The sequence below is a fragment of the Choristoneura fumiferana genome, chromosome 17, assembly GCF_025370935.1.
Source record: "Choristoneura fumiferana chromosome 17, NRCan_CFum_1, whole genome shotgun sequence".
NCBI classification, from domain to species: Eukaryota; Metazoa; Arthropoda; class Insecta; order Lepidoptera; family Tortricidae; genus Choristoneura; species Choristoneura fumiferana.
In genome coordinates, this window is record NC_133488.1 from 16,040,822 (window position 1) to 16,064,246 (window position 23,425).

General features: G+C 36.8%; 2 protein-coding genes across 8 annotated transcripts in view; both read left to right on the forward strand.

The window, feature by feature from the left end:
• The window catches only part of Spt6 (transcription elongation factor Spt6), a 31,394-nt gene extending 28,769 nt beyond the window's left edge, over positions 1-2,625 (forward strand). Inside the window, exon 24 of the mRNA XM_074100542.1 lies at positions 105-2,625. Within this exon, the coding sequence (XP_073956643.1) occupies positions 105-1,057 (953 nt within the window). The 3' untranslated portion in view covers positions 1,058-2,625. The remainder of the gene's footprint in view (positions 1-104) is intronic.
• Positions 2,626-12,631: 10,006 nt separating this feature from the next.
• The window catches only part of LOC141436895 (UNC93-like protein), a 29,057-nt gene continuing 18,263 nt past the window's right edge, over positions 12,632-23,425 (forward strand). The window contains exons 1-2 of one of the 7 annotated variants that reach the window (XM_074099999.1): positions 12,660-12,740; positions 12,771-12,822. The gene's annotated coding sequence lies outside the window, so the exon portion shown is untranslated. Of the gene's footprint in view, positions 12,823-13,091; positions 13,111-13,203; positions 13,350-23,425 lie in introns of those variants that run through there. The other 6 variants (XM_074099997.1, XM_074099998.1, XM_074099996.1 and 3 more) reach the window with 6 other exon arrangements.

Consider the following 23,425-nt stretch of genomic DNA (forward strand, 5'->3'; position numbering starts at 1 on the left):
CATTCAGAAATGTTTCAAGTTACAACTACTGCACACCTTGAATGTTTCTCTTCTGGTACCGCTTCGTATACAGGACTGTATCTAATTTATTTTTTGTTGATTAGGTCGAAGTCTATGGATCCAGGGCTCCGAGTTCGAAGATCTAGACGAAATCATCGCCCGCTACGTCACGCCAATGGCCGGGCACGCGCGAGACCTCATCTCGTACAAGTACTACAAACCGCTCGGCGGCATGCGTGATAAAGCGGAGGAAATACTCAAAGAAGAAAAATCCAAAAACCCTAACAAAATCCATTACGTATTCTCAGCCGCGAAAAACCACCCCGGGAGATTCCTGCTCTCATACTTACCCCGCGCGCGGTGCACGCACGAATACGTATCAGTAACTCCCGATGGCTACAAATTTAGGCAACGAATGTTCGACTCCCTAGGCGGTCTACTCAAATGGTTCAAAGAACATTTCAGAGAGCCGCCGCCAAGTGGCACGCCAGTACAACGAACGCCAGCATTACGCACGCCACACGGCATGTCGTCTATGTACCACACGCCTGCCGCGCACACTCCGGCGTTCCACACGCCCGCGCACACGCCCGGCCCGGCTTACATCAACACTCCATACACGCCTTCCGCGCAGACTCCGTACATGACGCCGTTCGCCACCACACCGCGACAACCCGACTTCCTGACTCCCGCTGCGATGCCTCGGCACAAACCCGTTCCAGTTCCAATTTATACCGAGCCCTCGGACTGGCAGAAAGCAGCCGAGGATTGGGTACGGCATAGAACTGTTCGGGATACGCCGGCGACGCCTAGGAGCAGTGAAGGCATGTCCACACCACGGCAGTCCAATCGCACGCCGCGTATGGACTCGCGCGGCACACCGCGGCACGACAGGACGCCGCACGACCGAACGCCGCGGCACGACGCCCGAAGCACGCCGCGCTCGCACTCCGGCCGTCAGTCCCGCGCCCAGTCCGTGCGCTCCACGCCTCACACCAACACCTCGCCTCGCTCCATGTCGCTTGGAGACGCGACGCCGCTCTACGACGAGAACTAAGCAAAGACTGCCTAATGTAAGAGTATTTTTATTTTTGTACCGCGACAGATCGCTGGAAACTCGCGACCATGGGAAATTGATTTGCCTTATCGAGCAGTTAGTTGTTCTTTGTACTAAACGTACACGATTATAATTGTTTGTTTTACTGGATTTGTAATCATAATCACCTTGTGATAAGGGACGTAAGTTTGTATGAATATGAATGAAATGAAATGTTTATAATGTTTAATACTACATATTAGCTAATATCAATGTGTATTAAAGTAAATGATTTAATCCTAGTCTAACTATTTAGAAAGGTGATATCCCGCATATTGACCAATGGAAAGAATAATAAACACATTGCTTGAACCCTGTTACCAATTCCAATATAAAAGCATTTTCAACACCAACATTTACAAGTAGGTATTTTAGTAAGTTTTGAAGTGGCTGATTTTAAAAATTATCGCAATATTTATTATTTCTTATCTAAAGAATTTCTAAGTGTTTATTTATATAATTATTTTAAAGAAAAATACCGAATACTTCGGTAGACGACAGAGTAGAGCGATAGGTCGGGCGTTTAATTAAAATAGGCCTATATTGTCCGTTACGAATTTGCGAACGGTAGAATCCGACTTGGTGATCAAAGGTAATGTGACTAATGCCAGAACCATATAAAGTCCATATAACAGCACTCTATTCAAATAAAGTCGTCGCAGCCGATGGATCAGAAAAGTTTGTGGCTATGTAGTGGGCAAGCAATGAGGGTTTTCACCGGGGTGAAATATCGCTAGATGGTGTTAGTATTGAGAGGTTCGTTTGACGTTTGCTTGCAATGAGGGCGATCGTTTTTTGTCTCACTAGATGGCGCACTGTTGCGTGAGGTTTTTAAGTGTGACTTTCAGAGTCTGTTATTACGGGCGTTAAAACAAAGTTTAGATTAAAATCATATTTAAAACACCTTAGAACCGTTAAAAATATCCAGCAACCACAGTGTTGCTTAGTCCCGTTTTGTTCGGAAAAAAAGGGAGGACAAAAGTTTCCAAAAGACAAAACTCTCAAAACAGACATTCATTGCCCCGTAACGCATAATTGCCATAATTAATTTTAGGTTATGCAAAATATTCACAAAAAAATTCTAATTATAAATAAACCCGCGTAGCTCACCCGAAAACTATGAGATTTGACATTTCGGAGACCTCACGCTACACTAGCGCCTCTAGCGGCGAATTCATTCGCCCTCATTGTCTCATTTAGTTATCTAACCAATCATGAGCAAACGTCAGATGTCAAACGGACCTCCCGATACTAACGCCATCTAGCGATATTTCGCCTCCATGAAAACCCTCATTAGAGATAAAATCAAGAATTTCTGTTAAAATTTATATTGGAATCTTGATTCAAAGGGTTTATGGTTAGATCATAACGTCACCCAATACAAATGCCTTAGAGATGGTTAGTGACATTCTATTGTAGGGCGCCCGTACATGACACTACAGGGCTTAAACGGTTTAAGATAAAGTGCGTGTGCACATCCTATTTGCAGCCGTTTTCTCAATCATACAATAAACGAGATAAGAACCATATTTATTTCGTTTTATTTTATTCCTAAGTAAACCATTAGAATTTCTTAAAATTATGATGGAGATGAAGTTGTCATCGTAGTAAAATTTAAGAACAGTGAATGTACTCACATGTAATGATAACTCACATTTGCTTACTTTTCAGTCTTCTAAAAGTAACCACATACTCAACCCACATATTTCGTGATAGGAGCCCGTGCATAGGATTTTACGAGCATATGAAATTCGTTCAAGCACTTTCAATTAGGTAACGAGATTCAGCCTTTGTAGGTACTTTAGCTTTTTGAGAATTGAAGGCGCCGATAATGAACGTAAAAAAAGACTGTTTGGCATGACTCCAAGAGCGTCACCGTATTTTCCTTTTCTCAATCAAACAAAAAATGACAAATGAAACGCGCCAAAATCCAGGGGGCTACTACGAAATCGAAAATCGAAGTTCGTATCGTATCGTCCCTCTCACTCTCAAAGTATTAACGCATTCACTGCCACCGACGCATATGCGTTTTCGGAATTTCGCCCAGTGCCGCTGTCATAATTATTCATACATTTTGAACGCACATGTGCGTCGGTGGCACCTGTGGAAGTCAGTAATATTAGCGTCAGCGGGACCGCAAGATACGAAGTTCGAATTTGCCACTAAGTAATTTAGGGCCAAGAGTGGGGGCCCGTCACGTCACCTGCTAAAATTGACACACGGGGTGACGTCACGCGGAACTATAATTTTTACGGTTTTTTTTTACGACACTAGCCTATTCTAGTTCTTCTCTAACTTATATTGGTTACTATGAATTCGAAACAGTAGGAGTATAATAATTGTTTCCCAATTTTGAAGAGTACCTACTACTAATTGTGAATTACCATTACTAACGTCAACGAACGAATGAGACTGTTGTAAGGCCAAGCCCAAGCCCAAGACAACCTTCTAACTCTGTTTTTATCCAAGCTTGTCATTCATCTGTAAAATGAGCTCTTTCTGAAGAAAGAATAATTGTAAACACATATACATATCGTGGTGTATTGTATTGGAAGAATTATTGTTGTGTGTTGAATGGGTAGTCCACTAGTCATTCATGGCTAATTATTCAACAGATAACAGAAGAGTTATCCGCCGGTTAACCTCGTACGCTTTATTTTACATAAGCGTTTCTTCGCGTTTTCGCTGGTATTTAGTAGGTACCTTAGATCTAGCAGATGAAACGAAATTTCAAAATTACTCAAACAATGTTGCGAGATTTTCTAATTACTTATTACATTATTAGTACAAGGTTTTTTGCGGACGGTACTTGCATTGTAATCCAACCTAATGTATACCAAATTCCAAGTTAATCCGTTCTTTGGAAGTGGGTTACATTCGATTGCCAAGATTTGACATACACATTTAAAACCCTTTAGTCCGTTTTCGTAATTTTGGTTTCGTAATTTTCTACGAAAGAAGAATTATTTTTCGCTGTTTCATAATTAATTATCAAACAAGAATTTATTGGACCTTTTGGTACTAATCGAGTTTCGTAATTAACTACGATAAAAGATTTTTTTTCCGTGTTCGTAATGAATTGATTACGAATGAAGGATTACTTTTCGCTGTTTCGTAATTAGTTATCAAACACGATTGCCGTTTTAGTAATTGACTATACAGATAGGTTAGGTTCGTTAGTTATCTTCAGATGCCCAAAGGGCGAAATGCCCGGAAATAGGAGCCTCCCTAATAGCGGGGCTCCGTCTAAGCTATCTCACAGCAAAAAATGAATAACATTGGTAAATTTTGCGTCTAGTAAAAAAACCGAAGAACCGTGGTGGCCTAGTGGTTTGACCTAGATATCGCTTCTCAAGCAGAAAGGATCGTGGATTCAACGCAAAATTGAGTTTTTCGAAATTGAAGTGTGAAATTACATTTAAATTTACCACGAGTTTTACGGTGAAGGAAAACATCTTGAGGAAACCTGCACAAACCAGCGAAGCAATTCAATGGTGTGTGTTAAGTTCCCAATCCGCAGCCCTATCATTGTGAGAGGAGGCCTGTGCCCAGCAGTGAGACAAATATAGGCTGGAATGATGATGAAAAAAAAACCTTTCAGGAAATTTACATATTGATAAAAAATCAATCGGGAAATTTTGCAAACGTAACAAACCTAGCAACCTAGAAAAAACGATTTCACGAATATGATCACGATACTACTCTTAGGACGAATCCGCACTGCGATAATTCACCGCGCGATATTTATTCTCGCGAATTATATATCCGAATATAAAATTATTAAATCCGTACCGCATTGCATTCAATTTGCATCAGATCACAGATTTTTTTATCCGCGCGATTTTTTTACCGCCAGTGCCGATGCTCGTGCCTATAAGATTCAATGTGTTACAGAATTGGGAAAAACCTCGCGGTGAAAATTCTCAGTACGTCAGTACTTCATCGACTATAGTTCTTGTTTTTGAGTTATTTACGAACAAAGAAAATTGAGTTTATTTCGTAATCAACTACGAAAGCAGAAAAGATACTCGATTACTAAAAGGGCAAATAAATTCTTATTTAGGTAATAATTAATTATGAAGCAGCGACAAATAATTCCTCCTTCGTAGCCAATTACGAAAACGGACTAAAGGTTCACAAAACAACACCGCTAGCAAAATAAAAGCTAGTATTAAAAAACCGGCCAAGAGCGTGTCGGACACGCCCAAAATAGGGTTCCGTAGCCATTACGAAAAAAATATGTAATATTTTTCTAAGGATATCGTATTTTATACGGAATCTTCCAAGTTTCGGTATATTTTATACCTTAGGCTGCTAGACGATATAGTTTTCCTTGAAAGTTTGATATGCTTACTACCATCCTGAATTTTTCAAATTTTTCCACCCACCGCTTTAGATTTTAGAGGGGGGAGGACGCTCGATTTTAATGAAAATTTGCACTTAAAAGTTAAATATTTCGCAAACAACTCACTGAATAGAAAAATTGTCTTAGCAAACCCCTAATGATTTTAAAAGACCTATCCAACGATACAAACAACGAAGATTCCGTATAAAATACGAAATCCTTAGAAAAATATTACTTAATTTTTTCGTAATGGCTACGGAACCCTGTTTTGGGCGTGTCCGACACGCTTTTGGCCGGTTTTTTTTGTATGTCTGTGAAAATAGTACTTACATTAAAAGTATTATAACCCATATATATTTAGAATGGGCTAATTATTAGCTTTCATTTGATTCCCATATTGTTACAATACAAAATATATTTTTTTATTCCTTCGCCATATTTTTTTTCGCAGACGCCATATTGAAATATTATATACCCTATGCCACTCCGAGAGTTATGACGAATCCAATGATACCTCATATGTTACAATCCGTTCAGCCGTTTAGGCTGCAGCGAGGACCAAAGAAATGGACATACATACCCACATACATAAATACATACATACATACATACTTACATACATACGCTCGAAAAACATAACCCTCCTTCGGGCAGTCGGGTAAAAACACATTCCTCGCAATACATCCTCGCACATGTTAGGTGGAAACCGAGCCTTAACGCTACATCTTCTCATTACCAAGCACAAGGGCACGACAAAGGCATGAATGTTTAGAAAAAAATAATAATAAAGAAAGATGGCAATCAACAGAAATCACTAGCACCCTGGCGTGCGATGATGTAATTATAATGATTTGGTTTATCACTGAACTAAAGCAAAGTAGCCTATGAGTATGTAAAAAACTATAGGTCACGGTCGACTCATCGGCTAGGGCAAATTATAGCGAAGGTAAATGTTTTTTAGCTATGCATTCATTATCTGAATTGTTTTATTTTTCTGGTTTGTAGAGAGGTACATGGCAATTGATTGCCGAATCTTAATAAATAAGGTCAGTGCTGCCAGTGGCGTTGCGTGAAAATTTTCCTTAGACAACTCGGAGGATAAAGATACCACCTTGAAGCGGCGAGTAAAGAAAGGGCGAGTGAATAATAAAATTAATACCTAAACGTAGCTGTTATCCTTGCTTGACAAGTTCGTATGTGACGGTAGAACCCTGTCGCAGGGAGCCTCTGCTGCCTTTATCAAGTTTTTTGACAAGTGCGGCAAATGCTGACTGGAACAGGGTTCTACAGTGTCACATACGAACTTGTCAAACTGAAGTTAAGTCTGTTTCAACGTCAATTCATGTTAAGTATTGTAAAGCAAAATAAATGGCCGCACCGGTGGTGTGGCTACCAAGGGCACGAATCTGTGGCACCGGAAAAAAAAGATTAACCTTTTGTATGCCGTTGACCGCCATAGGTTTTCCTAGGTTCCAAATTACACCTTACATTTCCCTGGACGGATCCGTCCCGCGGCATACCAAAGGGTTTTTTTACTAAAATATGACAATAAAGTGATTGCTGGTATTGCATTAGTGTTTATTACCATCATAACTAATGTTAACAACTTAGGCAACCCGGCGGAAGTTGAGTTGTTACGGGGCCACGACACTGCTGGCGTATGCGGGCGATCAAGATTTCCGGGTAGCCGGTCGGGAGCCCCGTGGTGCAGTTGGTAGGACACTTAGCGCGTATAGCCAACAGATGCGAGTTTGACTCCTGTCGACGCACACGGAAAACATTTGCTTTTTTTAAATCTTAATATTGCCTATTGCCAGAATAGTGTGTATTTAGGCGAGGTCTGAGTATACAATACATCGTATTTTTTATTTCCGTTTACTTACTTCGATATATTATGGCGCAGTTCATTGATAGAAACTACGTACAAGGAAATTAACTTTTTGGCCAAATCGATTTAAAAAAAAAACCAAAAAATTCAAAATTGACTATACAGTCAAAATCATTCCAAGATCAAATTATAATATTCAGAAACTTGAAGAGATCTGAATTTTACAATATAGTTGGTATTAGTAGGTATTGATATGAATATGATACCTACATAAGAGAGCAAACTCACTTATTTAACCTTTTAGCTCCGTTGTTCCATACATAATTTGTTATGTAAATAACTTATTAATACTTGATTATAGCCACCTGTGGAAAAAAGGTCGTAAAACTAGATTTCAGCTAGTCAGTTACAATTTGACGTCACTGGCCTAACATTAAATCAAGATTATTTTTTTCCAGTAAAATAGCTTAAATTCAGTAATAATCTAGCTATTATAAGGGTTAGCAGTGGAGAAAGCGGCTAATTAAAAAAAAATATGTCAACATATATTTTGCAAAAAGAAAGCCCTGTTTACACTGTTAACTGTGTGAATGAAAGGAATTAATAACAATGCGTTTGGGAATGAAATTGTTTTTTTTTCATATTCATTTTATACTGATTCTTCTAATATCTACAGTCAAGGGCAAAGATATCGACACGGCCAAAGTTGCAAAAATACACGGTCTTAATGTTAAGTGCATAAAGTCGTGTACATACACATATTATTATTTTTGTATCTTTACAAAAATCAAGAACGCATTAGTTGTGTTGCTTCTAAATAAAATTAAATACGTCTATGTTCCGACTCGTTTTTTGTACGATTGGTTATTTTCATCACAGAGTAATTTTATGATTTAAGTACGTATTGTCCTCCGATGGACAGAGCCATATTTTTTAAAGAAACAACAACAACAAGTACGTATTGGCTGATATATTGGGCGAGGACTATTAAATCATAAATCATAAATCATTTATTTTTGCTAAAACATACACAAAGTTGGTACAAACGACATGTCAGTAGAAAAATTACATGTATGTATGTTCCGCCACAACATGGCATGCAAAACTTACTTACACTAAATTATACCAGTATTTTACGTTTACGATAACATTCAGATTCATTTAGATTTCAGTGTTTATAACAAAATAATTCCAAATACCAATCAATATAAAACACAAATTTATAAAATTCACATAAACATTAACATTATTAATCATAAATCTTCTCGAAATATTCATTTAGAGAGTAATAAGGTCTATCTATTAAATAACACTTTAATTTATTTGAGAACTCGTTAAAATTATTACATTTTTTTATATCATTGCTTAATAAATTATAGATTTTTATTCCATTGTACTCGATACTTCTTCTAAAATGTGTATAGTTATTTGATTTCGGTAAAACAATGTCTCCGCCATTCCCTAAAGCATGCAATCTGATATTGATTCTACTCTGATATTTAGATTTGTTTTTATAAATAAACCTACTAACTAAGAATATATATAACGATATGACTGTCATTATTTTATACTTTACAAATAACGGACGACAGTGCTCCTGTGGTTTAGCTTTATCTATGCATCTTATGGCTTTCTTTTGCAATATTAATAGAGAATTTATGAGAACACTGTTTCCCCAGACCTCCAAACCATATCTTAGAATACTCTCAAAGTGTGCAAAATATACTACTTTCAGATCTGTTGAATTTAGAATCTTGGACAGATTTTTCAAAGCATACTTAGCGCTAGCTAGCCTCTTTCTGAGGACATCTATTTGATTCGACCATCGTAGTTGGTTGTCTAATTCAATTCCAAGAAATTTTGTATTCTCGACTTTTGCTATAGGCAGTTGCAGCTCATAAGGAATGCTGTTCGTGTGTCTGCAAAAAGTTATGTAGTTGGTTTTATCTATATTCATTTTAAGGCCATTACTTTCAAACCAATGTAATAACTGTGTCCAAGTAAGAGTTATGTCAGATTTGAGTGTCGAGATGTCATTATTTTGAACTATTATACTAGTATCGTCTGCATATAGGTATGCTTTGCCAAACGATAAATTATATGGAAGGTCATTTATAAAAATAATAAAGAGTAACGGGCCTAATACTGATATCATATTCGTTCAATGAACTTAGTCCTCAACAACTTTGGGATGGTACTTGTATCAGATTCTATTTTTTTCGTTAGTAGCAATAAATTAAATAAATAAAAACTTACGTGTTTACTAAGGTATCTACAATATTGCAGAATTTCGGACGAGAAGAGATAACGAAGGTTTTCGAACGCTGCCCATCCGAGTTGAATTCTTTGGGTGACCTCTGAAGTTTAAACCATAATCGCCATACTTTGGATGCCATTTACCTCAACATAAAATGGAATTAATGTTTTCAATTTCAATTCAAAGGTGATCAATGTCATGGAGACGATCTTTGGGAATAACTAAGTATACGAGTAATGATATACAAAGTGTATAATTGGTAAAAGTGTTTTAACTTCGTATTAAGCTTTGCAGGTATGTATCTACATAGCTATATACGATGGTAAAACTCTAAGGACAGCACTCATTAGGAAAAATTTAAATTATAAACAAAATAAGGGCCACTTAAGTTGGCTGACTGTGCGATAGATAAGTACGTCTATGCAACAAATGTGTGTTTATGCAGCTCCTCCAACTCGACACTGTAAGAACAAACACACACACACACACACACACATTATATAAATCCAACTGTCACCACCACCACACTACACTGACACGTTTCGATCCCAACCAGAGTTCATCTTCAGAGCAACACAACCGTTCACCATGCTACGATCGGTTTGAAGTGTGCAAGGTGTCCGCATTTTCAGATTAATGCCCGGTTCACATTAAGTAAAATCGTGCCAGTAGCGATACATTGCGGGCCACAATCCAAACGGAGACGGACGGACGGACAGACATGGCGAACCTATAAGGGTTCCGTTTTTGCCATTTTGGCTCCGGAACCCTAATAAGATGGATCGAGCGCCGCAGTGTCACTGGAATAATGTGAACCGGGCATAATGCGAATTACCATTCGAAATGCATTATTTTATGTGATTCATTCGCATTGTTTATTAGCTACGTGCCTTTTTTATTAATATGATAAAAAAAACTTTATTCTGTAACTAGGCCACAAAGGGCTCTTTTAGAAGTAATTAGGGTTCCGATATAAAATGGCAAAAACGGAACCCTATAGTTTCGCCATGTCTGTCTGTCTGTCTGTCAGTCCGTCCACGGCTTTACTCAGGGACTATCAATGCTAGAAAGCTGTAATTTTGCACGGATATATTATGTAAACTATGCCGACAAAATGGTACAATAAAGTTAAAAAAATATATTTTTATGGTACCTCCCATAGACGTAAAGTGGAGGTGTTTTTTCTCTCTCATCCAACCCTATAGTGTGGGGTATCGTTAGATAGGTCTTTTAAAACCATTAGGGGTTTGCTAAGACGATTTCGATTTTCGATTCAGTGATTTGTTTGCGAAATATTCAACTTTAAAGTGCAAATTTTCATTAATTTCGAGCGTCCCCCCCTTAACCCTAATTCCCTTTCGCGAACCCTATTTCGGGCGTGTCCGACCCGCTTTTGACCGTTTTTTTCTAATACTACCAGCGCTTTCGGAAAGACCATCATTGCCGAGAAGAATGTGCCGAAAGAAACGTCGAAATGTTAGGTACGTAAGTATAATTATGTATTTATTTGGTTAGCAATAGAATATAGGTCTTAAGCGTTGACACTGAGAAAACGAGCAGGCCTCGAGATGGAGTTTGCGCGTGACCATGGCCGTCATAAAAGGATTTATTTCCGCTTTTCTTAGAAGCGGAAAAGCTAAATTTACGTCAAATATGAGTTAAAGTCGCTGCAGAGTAATAGCCGTTTACGCCAACCACAAAACGTAGGTGATCTAGGTACAGTCGAAGAAACTGAATTACGTACCAGGATGCAGCGCCAGGATGGAACCTTTTCTTAAACAATTTAGCTATGATTTCTTAGGAAAATGTATGGGATGTCAACATGACATTAGTAACACAAAGGTTCTACCCTAGTACGTGATCCAGTTTCCTTGACTGTACCTACTTATATAAATACTTTCGTAATATTGACCTTTAATTATTATAATTACTCGTAAAGTGTGGTGTTATACGCCGTCATTTCGGAGTTCAAAAATGTTTATAAAAATACGCACGAACAAAATACAAACCGGTCGACTGAGTTTCAACAACAAAAACGGCAATAACCGTTTCTTTATTGCTACTCAGCCAGATCACAAACAGCGAATAAAAATGGTTCATAAGATGCAACCCTGTGATAGACGGCTATGAATCTTAGTCATGAGGTCCCAAGATTCATCATCATCTCAGCCGTAGGACGTCCACTGTTGGACATAGACCTCCCCCACAGACCTCCACTTGCTTCGGTTGGCAGCGGCCTGCATCCACCGTGAACCTGCGGCTTTAACCAGGTCATCCGTCCATCTTGTTGGTGGACGTCCTACGCTGCGCTTGCCGATCCGCGGCCTCCACTCGAGAACCTTTCGGCCCCAACGGCCATTCATTATGCATCCATCCATATGGCCCGCCCATTGCCACTTCAACGAGCTGATTCGCTTGGCTATGTCGGTGACCCTTGTTCTTCTACGTATCTCCTCATTTCTGATTCGGTCCCGTAGAGAAACTCCAAGCATAGCTCTCTCCATAGCTCGCTGAGCAACTCTGAGCCTATTTATAAGGCCTAAAGTAAAGCACTACGTCTCGGATCCATATGTCATCACTGGCAACACACATTCCAAGATTATGGGATGATTATGAGATTATGGGAGGTCCCAAGATTATGGGAACTTAAAAATATGACTTTTAATCATGTCACGCACTTACATAGTACATTCTAATCAAGGGTTTAAAGTAGGCAAACGTTATAAATACCTAACGAATATTCGGCCGGTATGTTTTGCGGTGTTTTTTTAACACATTGTATTAGATATAAAGAATCAAGAGTTGTCTAGGTGCCTAGGTTTCTTTGGTTTGGGATATCATATGTTAGACTCTGGGCTTTACCCGTTTATGACCCTGACAAAATATAAATGCTGATTCACTGAATCTAGTGGAAAATGAATAGGTTAAATTCGTGGGAACGCAGTCCTTGTATGGAAATCCCTGCCGGAGCTCATGGTTTGCGGATGCCTCCTTAAACCATTGTTTGTTACCGAGTAAAAAACGGATTAAATGTTATATTAGTTTGTAATTATAAAAGGCTTTATCAGTGCGGATAATCTTTTGATCTGGCGGTCATATAGTCGAGCGAGTTATTGCTCGTTCAGTCTTGGAAGTCGGTTTGCGTATTGCGCTCGTCTGACGTTTCGCGCATCGAATGGTACGCGCGCGTATTTTTTTAAAATTTGATTTAAAAGTCCATAACATTGTTTTTGTTTAATTAAAGTTTTGTTCATTCATCATTCAAGTGAGAAATTTAGGAAGATAATTTTATCACAGTATTTATAATAGTTGTACCATAATTATAACATATTGAAGATTTTTATATTTATGTAAAGAATAAATTACACAAAAATATTGCTTACATTAAAAAAAAACTAAATGACAGAATTAAAACTAAAATAAAAACTATTTCCTTAAACTAAGTAATAAATTAAATAGTATTTATTGGAATTAGTTTGTAATTATTAATCTTGTGCAAAATCAACGAACGGAGAATTTTCTCTTTTTTTGATTATTGAATTTCCTAAAGTACTTACACGAATTTAATAACCGTTAAGAAGAAGGTAACAATAAAATATAATAGAAAAGTGCTAATTAAGATAGGTTTCTTCAGAAAACGCAGTTACATGAACATAAACGAACTATGTTGATAACGAATTTAATAGCACAATACGACACAGACTCGTGCACTATGAGGGTTCGGTGCAAATTACCTACTATACAATCAAGTACTTATAAGTACATAGCTTCTAATTTATGTGTATGATCTGTTTAATTGTTATTTATGTTTTTATTTTCCATCGTAAGTACCTTGTTTCGGGCATTTAAGTTAGTTTTATTACTCTTTAGTTACTAAGCCATGTCTTGTTTTGAAGAATAAAGATAAACTATTTATCTATCTAAGTAAAAATAACTTTGAATTTCACAGCAACTATTTCTATGAGAAACAGTTTTTTTGTGGGTCAGCAAATTTCGGACTTATTTCTCTGTGTCACAGCAAAGAGCTGTGAGGACTTATTTCTTGCTAAATTTTATAGTCCCATAAGGTATTTTAGGCTAGTTCTTTTTATATTATTTTTAATTGTTAATTTCATATGTCTTATGTACAATAATAATTTGAAATAACGTAAACGTTCGAATGTTTGTGACTGTCCCGATAGGTACCTACCAATGTTATTTGTTATGGAAATAAGTCGAACTGAATTGAATAGTTAATTATGCCATCTTTGGGAGAGACCGTTAGGTAAACTCCGAAAAGAATCGTCGAATAGATTATGGTAATGAAGATACGACAGTTGACAGCACTAAACAAGCCTAAGCAGTTATAAATAGACGAGGAGCACTCATCGACTGGCCGAGACCCCTAATGGCCTGTGATAGAAAAATTGCACAGTTCCTTCTTAATAAGTTGATTACGAACGCACTCGACAACGTTCGGGGCTCAAATTACTGTTACGGACGAGCGTTTGAATAGATTATTAAACATCTAAATTACTCTAAAAGGTTTATTAGGTAGGTACTTTGAATGCATCTTTATTAATTATTATGTAAAATTTTCTACTTAGTTCTCGATAGCTAAAGTTTGTTTTCATATATTTGTCAATTTATTTATTTATTTATTTTCGGAGAACCAACAGCTTTAATTTACAGAGTAAACTTATTTTATAGTACCAATAAAGCCAATTATAGGATCTCACAAGTAGAACGAAATAATAAACTAGAAAGAAATAATAGACTAGATTGGTAAAAAGTATAATTAGTGTGTCAGTTATTCAAAATATATTGGAGATATACAGGGTGTCCCAAGAAGTAGTGATATACTAAAGCCGGGAGATGGAGGACCTAGAGGGCTATCTGAATCACCCCCATGTATGTTCCGCGATTTTTCGTATTTTCGGAGTTATGACTTATTTTTTTTATTTTTCACCTATCGCCGAGTACGACGAAATTTTTATTTATGGTGACGTGAATTATTGCGGTAGATACTTGATTTTTTTTGTGTGCTAAGCTGATAGATAGGCCAGTCCAGTATGGTAACATTTACTATCGTTAGATCTGAATGGAATAAAAAAAAATTAAATCCCAAAAAAGATAAAACTACCCAGTATTTTTACAATTTCATGGGCCTTTAAAAATAAAATCACATAAAAAAAATTACTGTTTGGCTTTTAAAAACTTGCTCTATCTAACAGGTAGCTACTCTGAAAATTTCATTTTATTATTCATAAGGCTTCAATCAAAAAATTTAAATCTAAATGTGGTAAGTGCAACATTTTAATTTACATGACGATCAATGCAAGCAAAGCAAAACCTTTCTAAATAAATTTCGTTCTAATCACGCACTAGCCATCAATAGAAAAAGAACAAAAAACAAAAGACGGTTGACGCATGAGAAAATTTTCACGTTGTTTGGTCATCGTTGCTATTTTTCAATAATTTAAAAATGGTTTTTTAATACTGCTAATTGTTCGTTTGCATTAAATTAAGTTCGAAATGCATTACTATTACGGTTATGCTAGGGGGAATGCGGCGGAATGAGAATTGTGCATTTTAAAAATCCCATTGCGTCTAAAGTGGGATTCATCCGTCCACAAGATTTGGTTAAAAAATTTTCGTTTTCAGCGGCCTGATCTGGTACCCGGTATGTGACCTTCCAAATACGCATTATGTACTCTTAAGATCATGCGATAGTCAGGAAACATTTCAGGTTGAGGCCCGCCTCTTCGTTCCACATGTTCCTGGTACAGCCTTGAAGCTTCCGCCGCATTCCCCCTAGCATAACCGTAATAGTAATGCATTTCAGCGTAGTCACGTGAAGTAAAAATGATTACTTACACGCAAACTCAAGTCCAGTTAATGCCAAGTCATCGATTCCAGGTAATAACACTAATCCAAATCGTAATGCAAGTCAAAGTCCATATGAATAGCCAAAATGATTAGGGAAACGAACAATTAGCAGTATTAAAACACAATTTTTAAATTATTGAAAAATAACAACGATGACCAAACAACGTGAAAATTTTCTCATGCGTCAACCGTCTTTTGTTTTTTGTTCTTTTTCTATTGATGGCCAGTGCGTGATTAGAACGAAATTTATTTAGAAAGGTTTTGCTTTGCTTGCATTGATCGTCATGTAAATTAAAATGTTGGACTTACCACATTTAGATTTAATTTTTTTGATTGAAGCCTTATGAATAATAAAATGAAAATTTCAGAGTAGCTACCTGATAGATAGAGCAAGTTTATAAAAGCCAAACGGTAATTTTTTATGTGATTTTATTTATTTAAGGGCCCTTGAAATTGTGACCATACTGGGTAATTTTATCTTTCTTGGCATTTAATTTTTTTTATTCCATTCAAAGATCTAACGATAGTAAATGTTATCATACTGAATTGGCCTATCTATCAGCTTAGCACACAAAATAAATCAAGCATCTACCGCAATAATTCACGTCACCATTAATAAAAATTTCATCGTACTCGGCGATAGGTGAAAAATTAAAAAAAAGTCATAACTCCGAAAATACGAAAAATCGCGGAACATACATGGGGGTGATTCAGATAGCCCTCTAGGTCCTCCATCTCCCGGCTTTAGTATATCACTACTTCTTGGGACACCCTGTATATAACCGAACATTATATTGGGGGAGACCTACGAGATGTCTAACGTGGACGTCCTATGGCTATGATGACCGAACATACGAAATTTCTAGTGTCAAAATGGGCTTCAGAAAAATGCGAAGGAAGCCTTCTAGAGCGCAACTGAATAAAAATATTCGTAATTGAACAAAACGTTACTGATTTTACGTAAGATAAAACTTAGGTCCTAACAAGTCATAGGTGCTAGTAGGATAATTTAATTGAACAGTAAAATCTACATATAAAAATTCGGATTTCATTCCATAAGCATGGTTATTGATCCTGCCCGAGTTCTGTTCTAAAGAAAGGAAAAAATAATAAATTTATTTACCTAAAGTCGGAACATCATCATCCCAGCCTATATACGTCCCACTGCTGGGCACAGGCCTCCTCTCAGGAGCCATGGCCATAGTTCCCACGCGGGCCCAGTGCGGATTGGGAACTTCGCACGCACCATTGAATCGCTTCGCAGGTTATGCAGGTTTCCTCACGATGTTTTCCTTCACCGCAAAGCTCGTGGTGAATTTCAAATGTAATTCCGCACATGAATTTCGAAAAACTCAGAGGTGCGAGCCGGGTCGGAACAACAAACAAAAAAAATGTTGTAATCACAAGAGTAGGTTTTAAATTGTTATTAATGAGCTAATACGAACACACATTTGTACTATTAAAAATGTTTAATTTGTACATATTTGAATAAAAAGGTAAATCAAACTGGACGTTACAAAAAATCTGCGCACGTAAAAACATAAACCAGATTTTTTTTTTACTTGTTATCTTAAAAAAGACAGCTAAGCTCATTATCATTAAAAACCACTAGACACATTTTCTTGAGCTAAGATAATACGTTAAAACGAGAATAAAGCTAAATGATAATACAGATAACATTGATACTTTACTGTGGACTCAATTTCTTAAATTCTTTCCCCTCTTTACGACCTTAAGAGAGACGAAACATCCACAACTGAAAATTATTATTGAATTCAGAATGGTTTAAGATTTGTTAAAAATAAATACTTTCCGGATGAGCCAGATTGGATTCAAGTCCACATTCTTGGCTATACGCACCAGATTATGCACCTTTTACACCTGCATTGGGGGAGGCATATATGTCCAAAAGTAGACGTCCTACGACTGATATGATGATGATGACAACACCGATGTTATCATTATCACTTCAAGCGAACGCTACAGCACACCGGCAGTTTGACAAACGTACCAAAATACGAATAAGAACTATACCTACTTGAATGAATGAGATTTATTTGAAACACACAATGCAACAAAAAAGTTACAGAAATTACTTAATCTAATAGTAGGTAAGTATATTAATGCATTATTACAATGTTGACTGTGGTCTCAAAAAGGAGTCCACTCAGCATGTGTCGCCGCAGATAATAAAATAAAATAATAATAATAAATAAATATCACGGGACAATTCACACCAATTGACCCAGTCCCAAAGTAAACTTAGCAAAGCTTGTGTTATGGGTACTAAGCAACGGATAAATATAATTATATACATATAGATACATACTTAAATACATATTAAACACCCAAGACCCGAGAACAAACATTCGTATTTTTCATACAAATATCTGCCCGACACGGGAATCATACCCGCGACCTCAAGCTTTGTAGTCAGGTTCTCTAACCACTAGGCCATCTGGTCGTCTAGATTTGTGGTCTAGATAGTAGATAGTGCAACGACGCTGATTTTCAGTGAATCTATATGACAATCACAAAACAAACATAAATATAACTTGCAAGTGAGTAGCGAAATACAACAGAAAGAGAAGTGTCTAAATAGCAGTATATAATTGAGTTTTAGTTTTTATGTAAATGAACGAAAATACGAATACGATCATGAATATATAAATATAAATATCTTGAGTGAAATTTAATTATAACGCGTGAATTTTAATTATTTATAGCGATTTAATTTTATTAAAGAAGATTATACACAACACAAGATACAATAATATGATAGACGTTATTGTAGGATCGTTTCCTGCAGAACAAAGGCTATTGAATGTTATTGGAAAAGTGTGTCATGGTGGGAATAGTGGAAAAAGTTTTGAATAAAATATTTGACTGGACATCATACTATTCGTCTACCCTTAAAGCTGGAACAGACAGAATGACCTAACAAAAATATTTCTATTAATAAATGTAATTCTAATTATGAATAGTTAGCTCGCACTTGACCGGTTATTTAATAATGTCAAAGATACATCGCAGTTACGGAATCTCGTTTATTAATTCAACGCATTAGAGTTTTTTACCTATTAAACAGAAACCGAAACCACTAATCATTCCCATTTGAAGTAGAAAAAACTTAATCTAGTATAAAAAAGCTAAATCCTGTTAACAAATTCACACATTAGGATCACTTAATTATAACAAAAATAGTAATTTAGTTATAACGTGACCCGTATCGGCACTTGATTGATTTTAATTTGCGGAAATATGATGCCAAATCCCTAGTAGATATAATATATTAGGGTTACTGATGGCGTAGTTATTCGGAGTGTTCCGAAAGAATTAATGAAGCCAGTATAATACTAGAATGTTAATGTCGCTTGGGACTCGGTCGGTTTTTAGGGTTCCGTACCCAAAGGGTAAAAACGGCGGACCCTATTACTAAGACTTCACTGTCCGTCTGTCTGTCACCAGGCTGTAACTCGTGAACCGTGATAGCTAGACAGTAGAAATTTTCACAAATGATGTATTTCTGTTGCCGCTATAAAAAATATACTAAGTAAAAACAGAATAAAATAAATATTTAAGGGGGGCTCCCATGAAACAAACGTGTTTTTTTCCCCTTTTTTGCTAATGTCTAATGTTGTATAGATAATGGTAGGTACGGAACGCTTCACGCGCGAGTCCGATTCGCACTAGGTAGTCGGTTTTTTCATTTTCCTGAAGATTTATATGAGAAAGGAAAAGAAAATCGATTTTCTGTCTCGCAATACGAATGACATTAGCAAACTATGTAGTATACTACTTGTAGTTGCCTACATATAGTTTGTGGATCCTAAGGTTCCGTAGAATAATAAGACGACCAATCTTAGGCACCACTGTATAATGAATACCAAAATATATCCTAAAACTAAAATAACTAAAAATGGCAAATAATAAAAATAAAAAAAAAAATTATGTGCATGTCTGATATAATAAAGCAATTCTTTACACAAACAACTGCTATATGTGAACTATACTGTATGTGTACTAGTATATGTACCTATGTATATGTGTATGTGTGTGCAATACAATACAATATATTCCGTATAGGTAACTACTTAATCCTTTAAGTAGTTTAAGTAAATATTTATGAAAGCTTTTATCTCTGTGATTTATCGACCTATTTACCCAAGCATGATCATTGTTTGTGTACGGTTCTAGTATTCTTTATATTGGTATTATTTAATTTTAAATAACTGCGGTTCACTTTGTCCAAATTAATATTAAGGTTGAAGTTAAAGGTCGAATTTAAATCACTTTCTGTGGTAGAATTAAATTAAAAGTTACTGCTAACTTCCTCTGAACCGGTCCAGACGCAGCGTTTTGCGCGCGAGGGCAATCACGCGTAGACAGTCGCGCGTTCCCGAGGTACCTACTAGGTAGAGCTGTTCAGTACGTTAGTACCTACTATTATATATTCTGTGGCTACATACACCCCGTCCAGATTCTCTCGCTATGGAAGCCCGCATAAAGTTAAGCAATACCTAACATTCATTGTATTAGAATTGTCCCAAATGTTGGTACTTACCTACTTTGATCACACAAAATATTTTCATAACAGGAAATATTTGCAGGAGGATTTATATTGCAGGTGGTAGAGGACCTTGTGCAAGGTCCACCCGGATTGCTACCACCATCTTGCTCGCTAATCTTGCCGTGAATCAGCAGTGCTTGCACTGTTGTGTTTCGGCGTGGAGAGTAAGACAGCCGGTGAAATCACTGGCACTTGAGGTATCCCATGTCAGGCCTCTAGGTTGGCAACGCATCTGCAATACCCCTGGTGTTGCCGATGTTTATGGGCGGTGGTGATCTCTTACCATCAGGAGACCCACATGCTCGTTTGCCATCCAATCGAATAAAATAAAAAAAATATGGCGTATAATCGACTGAGGTACATAATTGGGCAGTATCTTCGGGTGCTGGCTACGACAGCTTATTCTTTGCTAAGCCTGACAATTTGACATTAGCAGTGTTAGCAGTACAAAGGTTCCAACCTGGTTCTTGATTCAGTTTCCGCGACTGTACCTACCAAGAAAAAAACTGCAGGGCTACTACGAAACTCGAAACTCGAAGTTCGTGTCGTGCGGTCCCTCTGACACTTATACTATTTAATATAAGAGCGAGAGGAACCGCACGACACGAACTTCGAGTGTCGAGTTTCGTAGTAGCCCAGCAGGCGCAGAAAACAACACTTTTTGTTAATTACAGTTAGGTAAAAAACTATATAAATGTGTTTTTTTTTTAGCTTTATTAACCCATGTTCCGTGTAATTACGGTGCATCTCAGTTATCAAGGTTGTAGTTAAAAGATTATGTACGTACACAACATCCGCATAACTACTAAAGCCTAACTTATACTCGTAGTTTGTCATTACGAGACTGACCATGTAAAGCAGATTAAGATTTGGTTTTTTGGAATCTTTTTGTATTTATTTTGTTTCAATTCCAATTTTTTGTTACTTTTACGGGCATCCCGTAAAACCCATATCGAAAATACAATCTGAAATATAGAAAAACCAGAAAAATAAGACCAGCGCTGGGAATCGTACCCAGGTCCTCGGCATTCCGTGCCACGTGCTATACCACTACACCACCACTGGACAGTGATACAGACACGAATTTCTCCTATGCTTGTTTGTTTTCTTATTTAGTCACTTAAGCAGCGCAGCATAGATGTCGCTAGTGTCGCTAAACCCGCGTAGCTCATCCAAAAACAGTGATATTTGACATTTCGGAGACCTCTCAAACTGGTGTCAAACTGACAAGAGTTTCTATGGGCGTATCACAAAATATCATGTCGGTATTTCCATGTCGGTATTATCCGTGCCGGTAAATAGTGCCACCCGACATTTTTTGAGAGTGCGAATGTAAACTAACAAAAATGGAATCATTGAGTGCTAGTGACATTTCTTTCCTATTAATTATTTAGCATGAGTTTTTTTTTCGAGTATTATTCCTGTAATAGTTGAAAGAAAAGCAGATTATGCGCCTCGCATTAAGTAATTTATATTGCCCTCGTGCTTTTAAAACCCTCGCTGACGCTCGGGCTCCTAATCGGCACTCGGTAAAATATTAAATAACTTTCTGCTTGGTGCACAATCTACTATTACTGTGTCTTTGTTGTGATGTAGTGTGTTTTTTTATGTCAAAATGTGTGCCTCTAGCGGCGAATTAATACGCGATAGCCCTCATTGGTGTCAAGTGTCCAGTGATATTTATTTATTAATTAATTATTTATATATACGTTCCGGGTCGGGGCTGCCGGCCGTTCCGTGTCCTTTCGTTTAGTTTCTTTGCTCACCCACGACCTTATGATAGCTACGTCTATGCAACAAATGTGTGTTCATCCACCTCCACACTGTAAGAATATACAAAAAACACAGAAACCCGACTATCACCACCACCACACTACACAGACGCGTTTCGAACTCAACTAAAGTTCATCCTCAGAGCAACACAACCGTTCATCATGGTACCAGATGTTAGACTAACGAACCAAAAAAACGTAGTAAATTTTAATTGTGTATCCCCAAGTACCCTCTTTATTTTTCGCAAACAAACTACACACAAAGTTTTTATAAACTTTATTCGTCACATAGAACTAGTTTCAATTTTTATTTATTTACTGTTAAGGCATTTTTTAATAATCTTAATTATTATTGTTCAATAAGACCCAAGCCGTAATAAGGGAGAAGAAACTAAATTTAATTGTTCATTATAATATACTGTTATAACTAATTATTTCCAGTACATAGGACTATTGTAGATTACATACAGTATGGGTGACCGAGCATTGCTGCAAGCGTTTTGCCAGAGATAAGAGCAAGCTAGATCGATTTGTCATCCCCGAAAATCCCTACATACCAAATTCCATCGAAATCGTTGGAGCGTTTCCGATATTCTGATTATATACCTTACCTGCTCGTTTCATTAAAGGTAGGTATTAGCTAGATAGATGCCTTCCAGAGCATCAGACGCAACCCTTTACTATTTTGATACTTCCGAACGACATAAGAATTTTTCTTATTCCAATACTAGTACGATACGATATAAATATTATTGACTATTTTTTCTTCTGCATTAACTTATAAATACTCTATAATAGGTAGTCGTGTGTGGATGGTATTGAGTTAAGGCTAGATCGTGACCCAGTCATGCTAATAACGTATGTTAACAGCAGCCGTTTGTGTTACTTTGGACACATTTCCTATATATCAGCCTCGCTCCAGATTACCTTTATCACCTCTCGTAATGGAAAGTCTATAATGTTAGTGCTTGCCCATGAGTCTACAAGTAGTACACAATATTGAACAAAATCATTATAAAAAAATATTACGTTCTCCAATTATTGTTCAAAAAAACTATAACAATGGTAGGTGCACATAATTCCAAATATATGTAATAATAATTATTATTCTTATGTGTGCTTTTCAGCACAAAAAAAGGTTATTGTTATGTTTATTTACTGTGTACTTTGAGCCGAACTTTGGTCATATATATATTTTTTTCTTTCCTCACTTAATCTAACAAAAGTACTTACTTACAATGTTTTATTACCAGAATAGTGAAGCTGCTCCCTTGCCGAAACACATGGAGAAATCCGCCGTGTACAAATCTTATAAGTTTGTGCAACAGCTACAATAGCGAATTGACGTTTGAAATTGTATGATGGTTGTAGATTTTTTAACCCACTGCCCGAAGAAGTGTTATTTAAATTATTTTTGTTTTCATACTTTGGCCGGATTTTTTTTTGCCAACCCACTTTTTATATATATTTTTTTCATACAGAATTGGCTATAAATGCTTTTTATCCAATAAACAGATAAATGAAAGATCGTTCTTAAACGTACCTCCTCCACTATCCTGACAGATTGAGTTTTATAATGAAATACGTATTTGCGGGTAGTTGTAATCGTCACGTGGATACTGAATGTTTATCTGTGGTTCTCTGCTCTATATTGAAATAAATTAATATTATTAGCACTATAATTGGTTA